Source organism: Humulus lupulus, chromosome 7, assembly GCF_963169125.1.
Source record: "Humulus lupulus chromosome 7, drHumLupu1.1, whole genome shotgun sequence".
In the NCBI taxonomy this organism is placed as follows: domain Eukaryota; kingdom Viridiplantae; phylum Streptophyta; class Magnoliopsida; order Rosales; family Cannabaceae; genus Humulus; species Humulus lupulus.
Genome location: NC_084799.1, coordinates 50,128,133 through 50,144,431, shown reverse-complemented (window position 1 = coordinate 50,144,431; position 16,299 = coordinate 50,128,133). Strand labels below are relative to the sequence as shown.

Genomic DNA, 16,299 nt, shown 5'->3' with positions numbered 1-16,299 from the left:
ATACAATACTCCCCTCCAAAAAAAAAATTGTAGACTGTCCTACTACTCCTACCATAAACACAATTGATTAAAGCTAATAATATTTGTGGGTTTGTTCGGTATAATTAAAAATCAAAATTAAGAAGTCGTGGAAGATCATAATTACCGAGCCTCATTCTGACAAACAAGTTTTTTAATTAGTGTGTAGTCACAAATACAATTATTGTTCAACTTAGTAGTACACTGTGACTGACTGGGACCAGTTGCATAATTAGACTGAGCCCCATAAACCAAAAAAATGAAAAAGTTATGGACATACAGTTGGGACGGAGCCCCTCGAAAGGAGAGTGTGTGTACTGTGTATTGTGTAGTGTACCATATTCAATGCTTATTGCTTATAGCCCCATGGTAGTCGACCAACATTGGCCATAGCTCTTGATTGAGTTTAGAGAAGCGGACTCTTGTAAGCTATTAGCCTTCATAAAAAAAAACATTGGCCATAGCTCAGATCTAGCTTTTCGGATATACTCAAACCAAGCACTATAATAATTATTAATATTTAAAAAAAGTTTCCTAATAAGACAAAAGTTGTGATATAGTAACTAAGTTAGTTTGAAGAAACTGAATATGGGTATGCACCTTTGATCACAAACTTGGTTCTATAATTTGGCTTGCTAACAAAGATTTAAAATTTAACTTAATGCATAGATATGCACCAATATCACCAATGAAAATGATTAGTAATATAGAAAACGTTACTCAATTACCAGAAACCAAAAAATATAACTATTTTGTATACAAATTAAATGGTTTACCAAAAAAAGAAGCTAAATATGAACATTATAGAGAAACAGAGCAATTTTTTCATGGCTAGTTATACTTGATTGCTCTCATTCACTGTGGAGGCCGGGAAAACCTTGTTCTCCGATCTGTTCCTGCTCAGCATTCTCTTCAGAGAGCACCCAAACGAAGATGGAGAAGAGGAAGATGACGAAGAACAATCGGACTCTTCAGAATCAACCGGACCCAACACATCAACCACAACCGAATCGGCCGCTGCTGGCAGCGGTGAAGCCTCCGTTGAATTAGCTTCGCCGTTGCTGGGATCGACAGTCGCGGTGGCGGCCTTTTCGTCGCAGACTACCGGAGCTCTGCAAATTGGGCAATTTGAGTGGGAGCCTAACCACATGTCGATGCATTCCAAGTGGAACTCGTGGCTGCATTTGGGTAATTTACGGCCCACGTCGCCGTCTTCGAAGCCACTCAGACAGATGACGCACTCGGACTCAAGCCCATCGAGATCATCGGCGGGGGTGGCCTTGTGAACGAACAATGGGATGGCGGAAATGATAGAGGGGTCGAGACCTTTGGAATGTTGGAAGGTGGTGGAGGAGAGGTCGAGATTGAAAGGAGGGAAGCTGTGGAAACGGGAGGGGCCGAGAACGCGGGAGACGGTGGTGATGGGCCTGTTTCGCCGCCGGTGGTGGTGGTGGGCCTGAGCCAAGAACCACTTGGCGTATACATGGAGAAGCAAGACGAAGACAATTACCAAAAGCAAGGAGACGAGAGCGGCAAGCATGACATTGCTGTTGTAGGAGAAAATGCTTTGGACGAGGCGACTCAGAGGGTCGTGACTGGAGTTGGACTGAGTCGGCGGCGAGCCACCGTCACCGGGGCTGACCATTTGAGCCTTTCTTTCTCTTCTTTTTCTTGGTAGAGATAATGCAGTAATGAGTGAAGTTAGTAGTAGAAATGACCCAAGTGAGGAATCTTCGTCTTCTTTGGAGTATTTTTTATATCCAAGAAAAACGCTTACGTGAGATTGAAGTCTTTGTTTTAGCCTTGAGCGATTAAATTGCGGGTCTTTGTGATCCCATTCCCTGCATTTGCGTGTTTTGGTCAACTAATCTACTCTCTCTCTCTCTTTCTTTCTTTTTATATATATATATACATACAAAGAATACATACAAAGAGTGGTTAGTAGAGAAATTTACATGACTTGGAGGAGTGAGAAAGTCAAAGAGAGTATGAAAGAGAGGCTAAAATGAAGGACTCGTGAAGGCGACGGCAGCTGTTGTGAATGAATGGGTTATTGTAGTCATGTGCGATTTGTCTAATTGGGGTGGGTGAGTCTCCATCCTTAGAATCTACACATCTTTCCTTCTTTTCTTTTAAACCATTCTACTTGGTCTTTTCATTCAATTTTTTTCTTCTTTTTTTTATTTGGAGGGGTTTACGATTGTGTTGTTGTTTTGTTTCTTGTGTCGTGTGGCTAGTCTTGGTGGGACGTGAGTCTTTTGGACCCTTTTAAAGAGAGTACTGAATGACTACTCACTTTCATTTCAGGGGTCCCATGTGAAATTAATCACTAATATTGGATCATTTTACTGAAACTGTAAATAGTGCTTCCTTGTAGACTTGTGTACCTATTAGTATCATATTTTTTCTAAATGAGTAAAATGCCAAAAATGAATTTTAGAAAAAGTGTCATTGACTATTGAGATCCCAAAAAAAGTCTGCATGTTAAGTGTGACAGGATCTAATAGGACAAGATGACCTTTAATGTTATCTGATTTGCACTAAATGAGAAATGGTTGGCAATTAGCACCATTGGCCCCGATGTTACTGAAGAGCTTTTGCTCTCGGCTTAATTCAAAGGAAAATACTTTGTATCCGGATTGAATTCCCATCGAGCTGGTTTGGCAGCTTTTTATTGGTATGATGATTTAAAAAACTGCAGCTTATCAGATTTTTTTTCAAATTATCCAATTGCAAGGGGCCAGTTGGCCCGTGATTGTGCTCGTCGTCGGACGTGTCGTCGGACGTATAGCACAGCTCTAATTCAAATTAACATTTTAGATGATTTGACAGGTTTTGAAGTCCGCTCGTGATAACCTGACTCGTCTCAGATCAACAAGGAAAGATGAGAGTTTTGACATGATGGTAATTGCATTACTAGCAGCCTGAAATAATTAAACACGTTATGGGACCACCGTTGATCGCCATCTTGGAGGAATGGAACACTAAAAATGAGACAGCTCAAATTGAATCGAATTATTTTTACTTGAGTAGAAAGCTTACACTAAAACTGAGACACAATGTTTGTAAAAGAAAAAAGAATGTTTATGAACAATTAGGAAATTTTTGGATGAATTATTTTTGCTATTGATACAGCTTGACATTTATAAATGTGTATGCTGAAGTTACATTTTTGTTAATGGATGAAGAGTAATAAGAATGGAAGGTTTCCAGCACTGCCCACCAAAGTTCCAAACCAAAAATTTCGTGCGACCACATAATACTTAGTCCATGAGTTTGTACCTTTTCTCTTGGACTCCCGCAACTCCCATTTGTATCTCTATTATAGTGTGAAGTGGTATCTGAGATATAACATGTACAATAAGTAAGAACTTATAATTATATAAATACGCACTTGCACAATATCTTATCACAAAATACCCGATTCACAAGTCCTGAGGTTCCCCACTTCTTAAAGGTTAAATCATAAATATTGATTTTTTTATTTCAAAGTTGCAAATTACCTCGATATGGGGAATTTCTTTAAGAGGCCTATCGGCAAAGTAAGCGTATAATGCCCTCAATACTGCCTGTAATAATAATAAAAAAGTATAGTTGTTATAATTTGTAGTAAAATATTAGAAAATTGAATAAGCAAGATCAGAGTGTGTGGTGACCTGGTGAGATATCACCACAACAGGTGCTCGCTGCCGTTCAAGTTCAATAATTACGGGCTCTAGCCTGCAGTTACAGTAGGAAGTTAATTCAAGAATTATTGGCATCAATATTATCAAAATTAAATTACATTTCAAAATTGCACCAACGACAACAACCTTTGGATAACATCCAGATAAGATTCCCCACGAGGATACCTGTACCTCAGTTTATCCTTCTTACGCGACCTGTAAGTTTAAAAAAAAACTTAAATAAGAAGAAAGGGGTAAAGGATACAGTATTGTGAAAGCCCACCAAAGGTGGTTTTAAGAAGAGGGTCTTGACTCATGAGAGAGAGGGAGATGCAACATACTCGTACTCCTCTGGCATGTTTTTCTTTATTTCCTCGTATGTCATCCCATCACAGACTCCAGCATTTATCTCATCCAGAGCGCGCCATTGTATCTATAATTTTTTTAGAAATAGTCAAACCAACTAATCCTTTGTCCTTGGTTATAATTAAAAACAGATGTAATGTTAGTTTTGATAGAATGAATAGACAAAATGACATTTACATGGCACCCTCTTAGATCTTTTAGTCTTACCTTGGGGAATCCAGGAATGTGACTCGCTGTCAGAATAGTTCGCTGCAGTGTGCTAGTCCATATCTAGTCAATGCAAACGAACAGTTTATACTTGTCGCATTTTCAATTAAGGGGAAAAAAACTTACTAGCATTTACTTCAGAAGTAAAAAACTAGAAAACTAGAACTAGACATCAGATGATTAATCAAGGATATGAAGCTTACAGAAGCAGCCCGTTCAGATTTCAGCCGCTTTTCGACAAAAGTATAAAGCTTCTTTGCGTAAATCTCTCCAGCATCACTATTAAAACAAGTGATTGTTTCTTTCTGGTGAGCCTTCTTATTCATTTAGAAATCAAATTTGACAAAAATTAAGATGTATAGTTTAGATAGATGAAAGGAACGAATATGTCATAGCATAACACAGATTCAAAAAAACCCTAGCAGATAAATTCGACACCACATTTGAAATATGAAAATATATATATATATGCTAGTTTCAGCTTCATATCAAAAGCAGCCTTCTCAATGTCTACAACAGGGTTTTTAAAAGAATAGCAACTATAGTGCAAGGTGTTTGTTAGCTGTCAATTAGCCTAGGTCTAGTTTCCTAACATAGATTCCTAATTGTGTATATATATATATGCCTCATTTTCAATAAAATTTATGAGAAAGCATTCCTAATTGTGTATATATATATATGCCTCATTTTTCAATAAAATTTATGAGAAAGCATTCTCTTTTCATTTAAGATAACATGGTATCGCGGCATTAGGGTTTTGAAATTAGGGTTTTGTTCAAACATTAGGGTTTTTTTTTAGGCCTTCACATAAACACCAAATTAGGGTTTTAGTGCTTTAGGGTTTCTTAAATGGGGATCTTTTGTTCTCACTGCTTGTCAAACTGCCCTGCCCAACCACCGATCTACTCGTCGTCGAAGTTCGGTTGTCAGAATCCACGCGCGTGAGCCTCACGCACCGCCACACCCATAGCCGACAGCTCCTCCCACGTGCCAGCGTGTACGGGAGAATTTTGCCGAACTTTGACTCCAACTTCTTTCGTCTGCAACCCCTTCGATTTTGCAGTTATTTGTGTTAGTTCTTTTTGGTCTATATTGTCTTGTTTGGTTATGTGTGCTTGTTGTCTTGTTTGTTCGCTATCTTCTTCTTTTGTTTAGAAAACATGGTTAAGACTAAGTCTTTTATTGTGACTGATATTGTGTCGGTGATGTCCAAAATCACGTACCATAAGCTAAATGGCTCGAACTATATGGATTGGTGTAAGTATGTTCGCCTTTACTTATGGAGTATTGACAAAGATAATCATTTGATTGATGATTCTCCTAAAGATGGTTCAGAGAAGAAAGATGATTCAAAGCAGACATGGCTTAGAGAGGATGCTCGCTTATTCCTTTAGATTCAGAATTCTACTGATAGTGTGGAAATTGGCTTAATCCATTATTGTGAATTTGTTAAAGAACTCATGAATTATTTAGAATTTTTGTACTCTCACGTGTATGAGGTTTTACCTTGTGGAAAAACAAGAACGGCCTCTTATCAACTATTTTATGGCATTCAAGAAGACATATGAGGAGCTTAATATGTTGCTGCATTTTAGCTCTGATGTGAAGGTTCAACAATGCTCACAGGAGCAAATGGTTATCATTAGTTTCCTAAATGGCCTCTCTCCTGACTTTGAATAAGTCCCAAGTTTCCTCTGGTTTAGAGGTCTCCTCTTTACAAGAAGTCGTTAGTCGCGTTCTATGCAAAGAAAGTACTCCACACGTTCCGCTCAATGGTGCTTTGGTAAGTCGCAATACTAATTATACGCCTGGGAGATCAACTAGTCACAATGGAAACAAAGGAGGTGACTCATAGGGCTGTGAAACTCAAACATCAGATTCTGGAGGTATTGTGTGCAACTACTGTCGTAAGCTAGGCCATACGAAATTTGAGTGGAGAAAGCTTCAGTACAAATATCAGCAAAAACACTTGGCCCACACTACGTCTACTAATGAAGCCTCCATTAAATCAACCCTCATCTTTGTTAATGAATTTGCCCAGTTTTCAGAGTATCAGGAATCACTCAAGTCTTCATCTTCATCTATCATTGATATTGCTTATTCAGGTAAATCCAACGCGTGTCACCGATATTGTTCATCCTCCGAATGGGTCATTGATTCTAGTACCACAGATTACTTTTCAGTCACATGTCCCATTCCTACTGTTACTTTAGTTGATGGGTCTCCATCTTGTGTTCGTGGGTTTGGCGCTATCACTCTTACTCCTTTGCTTCTTCTATCCTCTGTCTTACATTTACCTAATTTAACCTTTAATTTGCTCTTTGTTAGTCAACTCATTCATCATCTTAATTGTTGCATCTCATTTTTTCATGATCATTGTTTATTTCAGGATCTTATGATGAAGAAGATTAATAGTAAATGACATGAGTATGGAGGCCTCTACAATCTTAATACACTGCTGCCAAATTCTATTGCTTGCTCGAGTGTTACTTCTCCTTACGAGACTCATTGTAGATTGGGTCATCCATCTCTCACTTTGCTCAAGAAGCTTTGTCCGCAATATAGTAAGGTACCTTCCTTGTAGTGTGAGTCGTGTCAATTTGCAAAAGAGCATTGTCTTAGTTCGAGCCCTAAAGTCGATAACTATGCTAATGCTCCTTTTGAATTAGTTCATTCTAATCTTTGGAGTCCTCCTATTTTTTCTAAACCTAGATTTAGGTATTTTGTTACTTTTGTGAATGATTATTCTCATGTAAGTTAGTTATATTTAATGAAAAGTCGTTCAGAGTTATTTTCTTTATTTTGTGCATTTTGTGTTGAGATTAGAACTCAATACAATGTTTCTATCCATACTTTGAGAAGTGATAATGGCAAAGAGTATATGTCTCCTTTATTTCAATCTTATATGGGTCACAATAGCATACTTCATGAAACCTCTTGTGTCGATACACCATCCCAAAATGGTGTGGCAGGACGTAAAAACATACATCTTCTTAAAACTGCACATGCCCTTTTATTCCAAATGCATGTTCCTAAACCTTTTTGGGCCAATGCAATTTTTACATATTTTCTCATTAACCGCAAGCCCTCCTCTGTTCTTCATGGTGAGATCCCTTACCAAATCATTTTCCCCAATAAGTCATTGTTTTTAGTTAACCCTATAATATTTGGCAACACTTGTTTTGTTCGGAATGTTCGTCCACATAACACTAAATTAGATCCAAAGTCTTTGAAGTGTATCTTTCTTGGTTATTCTCGTCTTCAGAAAGGTTATCGATGTTATTGTCCCAGTCTTAACAAATATCTTGTCTCAATTGATGTTACCTTCATGAAGGGCACCACTGGCCTCTCCATCAGCTTAATAAGAATGTTTTTCTTCATGGTTATGAGAAGGTGTATATGGAGCAACCTCCTAGTTTTGTTGCTCAGGGCAAGTTTGTCGTCTTCGAAAATCTTTATATAGTTTGAAACAGAGTCCTCATGCTTGATTTGGAAAATTTAGTCAGGCTGTTGAGAAGTTTGGTATGACGAAAAGCAAGTCAGACCATTCTGTGTTCTACAAACAATTAGAAGTTGGTGTTATTATGCTAGTTGTGTATGTAGATGACATTGATATTACTGGAAATGATACTATGAGAATATTATCTCTTAAGTCTTTCATTCATACTCAGTTTCACACGAAAGACTTAGGGGTGCTAAAGTATTTCTTGGGTGTTGAAGTTACGAGTAAAAAGATATCTTTCTATCTCGGAGAAAATATGTCTTTGACCTATTAATGAGACAAGAAAATTGAGAGCAAAAGCTTGTAGTGCTCCAATGACTCCTAACATGCACCTCACAGGAGATGGGGAACTATTTAAATATCATGAGATATATCGAAAGTTCGTTGAATAGTTGAATCATCTCACAGTAACTCGTCCAAATATTACTTATTAGGTCAGTGTGGTCAATCAGTTTAGGTCATCCTCAACAGTTCATCATTGGGCAGCGTTAAGAACAAATTTTGTGTTACTTGAAAGGAGCACCCGGACGTGGTATCATATATGCAAATCACGGGCACACTCGTATTAAGTGTTTTTTGTATGCAAATTGGACAGGTTCCAAAATGGATAAAAGATTCACCCCAGGTTATTGTATATTTGTTGGAGGAAATTTAGTCTCATGAAAGCGTACGAAGCAAAACATTGTGTTCCAATCCAGTGTATAAGAATATACGACTATGACATAGTCTATGTGTGAGATAATGTGGATATATCAACTCTTGATTGAAGTAGGACTTAAAACTTCAGTACCAACAAAATTGTGGTGTGATAACCAAGTTGCTCTTAATATTGCATCTAATCTTGTGTTTCATGAGCGAACTAAGCACATTGAAATTGATTATCATTTTGTTCGTGAAAAAATTTAATAAGGCTTGATTTTTACAGAATATGTAAAGAATGAAGAACAACGAAGGAATATCTTCACGAAAGCTTTAAATGGGATTTGGGTTGATTATTTTTGTAATAAGTACAGCATGATTAATATCTATGCTCCGACTTGAGGGGGAGTGTTAGCTGTCAATTAGCGTATTAGCCTAGATCTAGTTTCCTAACATAGACTCCTAGTTGTGTATATATAAACCACATTTTTTCATTAAAATTTATGAGAAAGCATTCTCTTTTCATCTAAGATAAGAGCATATATTATATTCGCAATTTTTTTATTTTACCAAAAAGTTCAAAAATTCAGATATATGGTGCAACTCCAAGGTACAAATTTAATTTTAAGATACAGTATTACATATACATATATATAAATGACTCAATAAAAATAAAATTCTACACAATATGGAAGATGTCGTTTAAGGAAAAAGGATGCAGGAAAAAATAACCATGAACTTCTAAATTACAGGAAAAACCAAAAAGTAAAACATATCACTCACCTCAGTGCAGTGTCACCCCCAATTCTTCCCCTAACATTATCTCTACTTTCTCCATGCCTAGTTAGTAAGATTGGGCGGGGGGTGAGATGTGTATTCACCTACATGAATAACAGAAGTGTTAATAAAAGTGTGGATTGAAAAAAGAAGGAAATGACGATGACTAATAATTTTTTTATATGTATAAATATTTAATCAGCTGAATGAACATTTTTAAGGATATCATATTCTATTTACCACTGCAATTATAGTTAATGAAAAGAAGTCGGAATCTAATTTCGGACTGCAGTCCAAATTAAACATCACAGACCAGCAAAAGCAGAGAATCACAGAATGAATTTCCTATAATATCGCATAAAAAGTAAACAAAGATAAATTATTTTTGCAAACATCCCCAAAACACGCCTTGCATTTCACGTGCTAATTTGGACAACAATATGCCGCAATTTCACCTTCATTGTGCTAATTTGGACTAGAATATACTGTAGTTTCACCATTATTTGGCATGATAGATAATATTAGGGCATAATATTATTACTGTTTCTAACAGAAATGCTAATATTAAGTATTCTGGTAATCAGGCTTCCTGGTTTATAAATTTTTTCTACCATGCCAGGAATATATCTTGCAGTGTATTCCATGTATTTCCAACATAACCTATAAAATATTAGGCTACTAGCACTGAGGGTCTTATATTTTATAAACCAGCAACCACTAATGAAGACTAGGAGTTGACCAACAAAATTGTGTTAACTCTTTTAGCATTAATTTTTAGAAAATCTATAATGGAACCATTTTCTTCATAGAAATACATACCAAGAAAAAAACAATTCTTCCAGGAAGATAGCCACTGATATTGTTTACCTGCAGACATAATTTTAGAATGATTAAAATAATACTAGTCACAGTACAGGCAAAGGAAATGCAACCAAAAAAACAAACCTTAGGTGCAAAATTGCAATTCAAAATAAAATAAATCCAAACAGAAAAGAACATCCCCAGCTCAATTCTAAAAAATCAAGGACCAAATGCATGCATATTACAGTCAACAAAAAATTACAAAGTTGTACTCTTTATCCAGAAAGTAAACTACTGACCCGACTTATGGATCTCCAAATACACGTTGACCATAAGAAAACCATTTTTTTATCATAAATGTATTAGAATCCTGTAACAAGTGTAACCCTTACTTGTATTTGTCCTCCATGTCCACTGACCATATCAATCATTTTGATATATGATCCTTCTTCAACTGGTTCATAAACCTAGTCAAAGAGGTAAAATTGACATCGTTATATGACACTAACCTTTCTAAAATACCACAACTCATATAGAACGAACATCAAACCATCTTCAGTAACTACCTTTTCGTAATTAGCTAGCCGAGTTTTGAAGTCTATCAATCCAGCCTCAAAATCAGGCCTGCAAAAGGCCAAAAGATTAGTATGTACATAGCTGTTGAGAAGGACAAACAACTGGTTCCACAGGGCAACCATACTCTTCTGCATAGTCAGGACTCTGTTGAATTTTAAGACGTATATTCCTTTCAATGATCCGTTCATCATTGCAAATTGTCTCCAGAAAAATAATCTACAACAAAAAAAATATGATGAAATAATAAAAGTGCACCAACTAAGCACTTAATATGAAACTTCTAAACTACCTCCAGAAACTTTGCTCATGGTACCTTGCATTTTCCTTCAGCCATTTTCATCAGCATATTTCTTCTATAACTAGAACTGTTCGTTGCATCAAATATTCCAACCTAAAATAAATTAATTAGTGGGAATTCGGCTCAAAAGCATTACATGGAAGACATAAAGGAATCACAACATCCAATATAAATGATTTACCTGGCCGCCTTCTTGCATCCAGGAAACCATGTCATCAAATGCCAGGGCTGCTACCTAGTACCATGTGATACATTAAAACTATTTACAAAAAGAAAAGGTTAACATGGTGTTAACATTACCAGGCATCCATGGAATCAAATTTAGATTTACTATTGGCAGCAGTCTCTTAATTAAGAAATAGTTGACCAAAAGTGGAATGACATGTGCAATTTATGAAGGTAATCTGCAACTAACCACTCCCTCAACTATGTAGATCTAATAAATTTGTTCATAAAGACATGAATGTAAGTCGAGAAATATATTAATCATTTTCCTCCTCAATTGACTTCTTATTTTGCTTCTGTGTGTGTTGCATAAGCTTCCCCACACCCCAACCCTGCCCCCAGCTGTCTTCCTAAAAACATCTCAAAGCATCATATGCATCTGGTCGTAGAGACTAGTTTTAAGACCATATACGCTTATGCAAACAGTTGAGAAAACAAATAGATCCATTCTCTAACAAAATAGCTGATTCCTTCATTCACAAAACAACTAATGCTTGAAGAAAGCACGTGCCTTCCTATAAACGAAAAGAAAACTATTAAAAAATAATCAACATTTTTTTTTTATGATATATACCTCATTCCGGGCTTCAATGCCTTCAGGGTTATCAGCGCGGAAAAAGTCAGCAGACTGCATCAACAAATATCTCATCCATTAAGAAATATCTGATACATCTCTAATAAAAACCTCTGGCAAATGATAATACATACGAAAGTTTGAACAATAGATACCTGATTAGCTCCATGCTTCAGACGCCGATACTACAAAAAGAAGGAAACAAGTTACTCAAGTTATATAGACCATATAAACTACAGATTTTGAGCATAAAAAATTAAGCAAGCAACCTTTCCAACATTGAAGTGTTTGGTATCATGACCTAACCAGCGTAGGTATCTAGTAAGTTTAGCTGCAGTAAAAGTTTTGCCACGAGCAGGTAGACCAACCTGAAGTGAAGAAACATGGTTAGACATTATTGCACTCAGCAAACTAAAAGTTTACATTTAAAGCACCAACTAAACCCAATGATATTGGCAGTGTTTCCAATTGCTAACTTTTGGAATGTGAAAAATTAACATTGAATTTTCATCTTCCTTAAGGATTAAGAATAAATTGCGAGTAACAAAATATATCAGCTATTGAAACATTTTTTTCTCGTTTACTTTATTCTCATAAATCAGGAAAGAGAATACCAAGACAATTGCCAAATGTTTATCCTCCTTTGGTCCAAGCATTTGATCAGCTACTGCTGCTGCTGCAACAGCTCCAGCAGCTGCTGGCATTGAATTCTAACAACCAATAGAAAATAGGTGAAGAGAAGTCCTTAAATAAAAGTGAATAAGCAGAACAAAAGAGTTATTCATAGAAGAAAAAAGTGTATCCCTACACAAACCTTTGCTTCTGTGTCCAGTTTGAGATCAAAAGAGAAAGTAGAAGCACTAGACGATTTAACCAGCCTAGGAGAACCAACACCTCTGTCGACAAAGAGGCCCCTGTGACTATCTTGCTTTTGCAAAGGTGAAAGCGTTCCCACTGACTTAGATTCTACCATCCCAGAAGATACATACACCTTGGACGGGTCTGGGACAACAACCTCCATCTCCTGGTATGAAATTAGAGTAATGCATTAAATCTAGACCACTGCAAAGACAAGATTGTTAACAGAAGAAAAGTGTTTATTTGGAGATGTTTCAATCATGTCCTGCACACACCAGTACACATACGTCGATCACAAAATATGCTCTCCAACTTCATAGACAAATATTATTTTTAACCTAATTATACAATTTTAATTTACGTACTTACTATAAAAAAAATTAAGCTTCAGTTGAACATGGTTGGTATGATTAGAGTGCACTTAAGCATCAAAAGTCTAGAAAATAGACAGTGAAGAGAACCTCATATGATTCAACATAATACTTTTGCACACACAACTTTCTAAAACTCTAATTTACAGAATATGAGTTGCTGAAATAAACCTTAGTTGGTGAAGGTCTAGAAAATAGAAAGTGAAGAACCTCATATGATCCAACATAATACTTCTGCACTCACAACTTTCTAAAACTCTAATTTACACAATATGAGTTGCTGAAATAAACCTTAATTGGTGAAGGTCGATCTGCAGACACACCAGCACCATCTTTGAAGGATATCGCAGCACTGCTAGACCCATCAGCTTTCGAAAATACTCCAGTAAGGGTTAAAGACCTTGGAGTCTCTGTCATGTTAGCTGCATAAACCAAACCTGAATTGGCAGAAGTTGATGGAGCTGGTACAACATAATGTTCAAGATCAAGCTCCAAGCTAGCTGAAGATCCATTCTGTGCATATAAAGGCAAGAAACAAAGAGGCGGGTTCGGGAGACATATTAGTCTAGCATAACAATTTACAACAATTCACCAAAAATAATTAAACAAATAATAATTTGAAAAAAAAAAGAAATTGACTGGAAAGAACCCCAATTTGCAGTATATAATTTGAAAACATTCGACTTTAGACGGGTCAAACATTTCAGGACATTTAGAAATTTACCAACAAGAAAAGTGTAACTCTTAACACACCTCAACACTGATCTCTGGCACTGAATCTATTCTGACATCAGGAATCCCCCGAACAGACGAAGGCCTAAGATTTTCTTGATAGGCCCTCCAACTGGCTGCAAGATCGAATGGCGATACCCTGTCTGCTTTGATGAACACTCGATACTCCAGAACATCATCTCCATTTAGCTTAAATAGAGCCACTCTTGCATCCCCTTGCAAGGTGCCCCTAATAAGCTGACGATTTGATCCTTCCTCAACCACGCAAGGTGCATTGCTGTTTTTTGGCTTTAAAAGGAACTTGAAATCCAATGTTTCTATATTCATCATTAAAAGAAAAAACACATATAAACCCATCAAAAAGACTTGACGAACAATTAAGTCAAATCTGCAAGAGAACGTTGACCGTATTTTAATCCTATGTAATAATAAAGACAACTAAAGACTTCTTATCCTATCTAATAATTAAGACAACCGAAGGCTTCTTTTATCTCTCCTCTTTGGTTACCATTTTTATTATGTTCGTGTGTAAGACCCATGAAAACGAACACCTCCCCTTCCCTGAAGCTAATTTAACCTCAGTCAACAAGACAATACAAAACGTAAACAGCACCGAGATGTGTAATTAAACAAAGCACCATTATAATCAGTCGTATAATGAGTTCTTGTGTAGGTCATTTTAGTAAAAACCCAAATTAGGAAAGGCGGACTTATGTATTCAGAGCCTCAAGCATTTCAATTGAGAAGAAGATCCATGAGAGAGTTACCGTGATTTGGAGGAACAACGAAGCTCAATTCCCACATTGAGGCCGATTCCCGCTCCATAGTGAGCTAGAAATGTCCACCAAGAACAATAAATTTAAATTCATATATACATATTTACCAACAAGAACAATAAGATGAAAAAAGTAATGAACAGTAAAATACTTACAGCTTTAGAAGAATCCCAAGAACCAATAAGCGGAACGGAGCCATATACATGAGGAATGAGCTCCTTCTTGAGCTTGTAATTCTCCATTTTCAACGACACATAGAGTTGACCACCTGCCTGGTCTAAATTTTCCCCTTCTCGTCCATCGCTTCCATGAGAAGCCTCGTCTGTATCTTTAGACGACCCCGTCCCCATTTCTATAGCTGTAACTCTCTCTTTTGTCCGGTTAATACCTTCACTGACTCATATACACATACAAATATACATATTTATATATACGATTCAACGGTTTATGATGATCTCTTTTAGCGATTCTGGATAGAATAGAAGTGAATGAGAATGAGAATGAGAGTGAGAGATTGAGAATCATTAAAGAAACTCTGTGCGCATGTGTGGCTATGGCTGAATGGGTTCACTGCGCCATGTTTGGACTTTATCGATAAGAACGGAGAGAGAGAGAGAGAGAGAGAGAGAGAGAGAGACGATGGTTTTGGTAGAGTTGGGTATTTCTTGGACTAGGAGGAGGCCCAATGGGGCCCACAATTGCTTACGTGGTATGGAGGAAGCTGTTTATCTTCTCAAAAATCAGTTTTGTTAGCTTACTCGCCTCTGCGTGGGAATGACCGTACCGTCAGCTTGTCCGGATGACACGTGTACAAGATTGGGTTTTTGTATGGGACGGACAGGTGAAGAGAAGTGCACTATTAGAAGCACCACAAAGATCAATGGCTTGAGCTTGACACGTTTTATGTGTATAGGTTTAGGTTGCTTTCGAATCGGCGTGGAGGCATATTGAGTTCGAGTTATGATTGAGTGTTTCCCGGACTACAGTGGAGCTTGCTGCTATGGATAAGTAACGTCCTTTTCTAAGTTTGACTTTAGCTGTACATTTTCCTTTAATTTCTTTTTCTTTATTATTATTAATAGGATTTTTAGCGTTGAAAATACTCAATAATTTTATGTTGTTCTATTTTTACATCTAATTTTTATTTTTTACGGTGAATATACCCAAACTTACATAAACAGTGTCTCCGTTACTACTCAACTCCTAACAGTGTTAAAAATACTTACATGGCCAATTGCGTGTACAAACCTAGACACATCAATTAGCCCTGATAAGTTTTTAATTATTAATTGCCAAAAAAAGCTTTAAATCCTTAAAAACCATATGCACGAGAGATCTCAATTGTTGACATTAACCCATAAATTCTTGTAAACCATCAAAGATGAAGAAGAAGAGAGAGGAGATGAAAGGGGAAGACCCAAGTGTGTCTTGGGGGGAATCAATAAACCGAGGTGGATTCAAAATGAGGTCGTCGAGTTCTAGGGCACGAGGTATATTTCAAACTTTTCGTAAGCGTTGTGATTGTGGGGCGGAAACGGTGGATAGGACTGTTGGAAAAAGTTTATACATGATCTTTATTTATTTTCATGTATATCTAATATTAAACAAATTAATACGAGATAGCATAAAACATGTTTCTAAAACGGAATTCAAAGATAAACAAATAATATAATACTTACAGTATACGCAGCGGAATTAAGAGTCATTCCTTCAGTTTCTCTAACTCTTGTATCCTCTCTGTTGCAGAGTATTATCAAGAAACTGAACCGATCTTCTATTTTCTTCACGATCTTCCAATGTAGCCTTAGAACCACCTAGACTAGTGTGGGAAATTCTCAACATATGAGATAGATATAGAGAGAAGATGAGAAAATAACAAAGAGGTTTAGAAAATGACTTGTGTTTAGAGAGAAT

The 16,299-nt window shown here is 36.7% G+C and overlaps 2 protein-coding genes across 4 annotated transcripts; both read right to left on the bottom strand.

The window, feature by feature from the left end:
- Positions 1-750: 750 nt before the first annotated feature.
- Positions 751-2,915, bottom strand: LOC133792303 (RING-H2 finger protein ATL63-like). The gene has a single exon (XM_062230208.1). It carries the CDS (start codon positions 1,661-1,663, stop codon positions 854-856), a length of 810 nt encoding a protein of 269 aa, XP_062086192.1. The 5' UTR covers positions 1,664-2,915; the 3' UTR covers positions 751-853.
- Positions 2,916-3,023: 108 nt separating this feature from the next.
- On the bottom strand, positions 3,024-14,999 carry LOC133792301 (6-phosphofructo-2-kinase/fructose-2,6-bisphosphatase). 3 transcript variants are annotated; one of them, XM_062230205.1, is made up of 23 exons: positions 14,541-14,996; positions 14,377-14,440; positions 13,631-13,926; positions 13,169-13,390; positions 12,463-12,672; positions 12,263-12,358; positions 11,918-12,016; positions 11,804-11,833; positions 11,649-11,702; positions 11,031-11,084; positions 10,865-10,942; positions 10,676-10,767; positions 10,542-10,599; positions 10,368-10,442; positions 9,994-10,041; positions 9,181-9,278; positions 4,460-4,535; positions 4,257-4,319; positions 4,025-4,116; positions 3,831-3,899; positions 3,675-3,738; positions 3,522-3,587; positions 3,024-3,359 (listed from the first exon to the last, which is right to left on the bottom strand). In XM_062230205.1, the coding sequence occupies exons 1-23, from the start codon at positions 14,733-14,735 to the stop codon at positions 3,282-3,284; spliced, it is 2,277 nt and encodes a 758-aa protein (XP_062086189.1). In that variant the 5' UTR covers positions 14,736-14,996; the 3' UTR covers positions 3,024-3,281. The 3 variants fall into 3 exon arrangements, with proteins under 3 accessions (XP_062086189.1, XP_062086190.1, XP_062086191.1); XM_062230206.1 differs by lacking the exons at positions 3,024-3,359; positions 3,522-3,587; positions 3,675-3,738; positions 3,831-3,899; positions 4,025-4,116 and having other exon boundaries at positions 4,460-4,573; positions 14,541-14,999; XM_062230207.1 differs by lacking the exons at positions 3,024-3,359; positions 3,522-3,587; positions 3,675-3,738; positions 3,831-3,899; positions 4,025-4,116 and having other exon boundaries at positions 4,460-4,570; positions 14,541-14,999.
- Positions 15,000-16,299: the final 1,300 nt, after the last annotated feature.

Bases quoted from the DNA above. Each gene is read 5' to 3' on its own strand.
- LOC133792303 (XM_062230208.1), bottom strand. From the start codon at position 1,663: ATGGTCAGCCCCGGTGACGGTGGCTCGCCGCCGACTCAGTCCAACTCC.
- LOC133792301 (XM_062230205.1), bottom strand. From the start codon at position 14,735: ATGGGGACGGGGTCGTCTAAAGATACAGACGAGGCTTCTCATGGAAGC. The intron at 10,600-10,675 runs GTATGGTTGCCC...GGCCTTTTGCAG, and splicing joins AGTCCTGACTATGCAGAAGA to GCCTGATTTTGAGGCTGGAT. The intron at 3,588-3,674 runs GTCACCACACAC...TTATTATTACAG, and splicing joins TTGTGGTGATATCTCACCAG to GCAGTATTGAGGGCATTATA.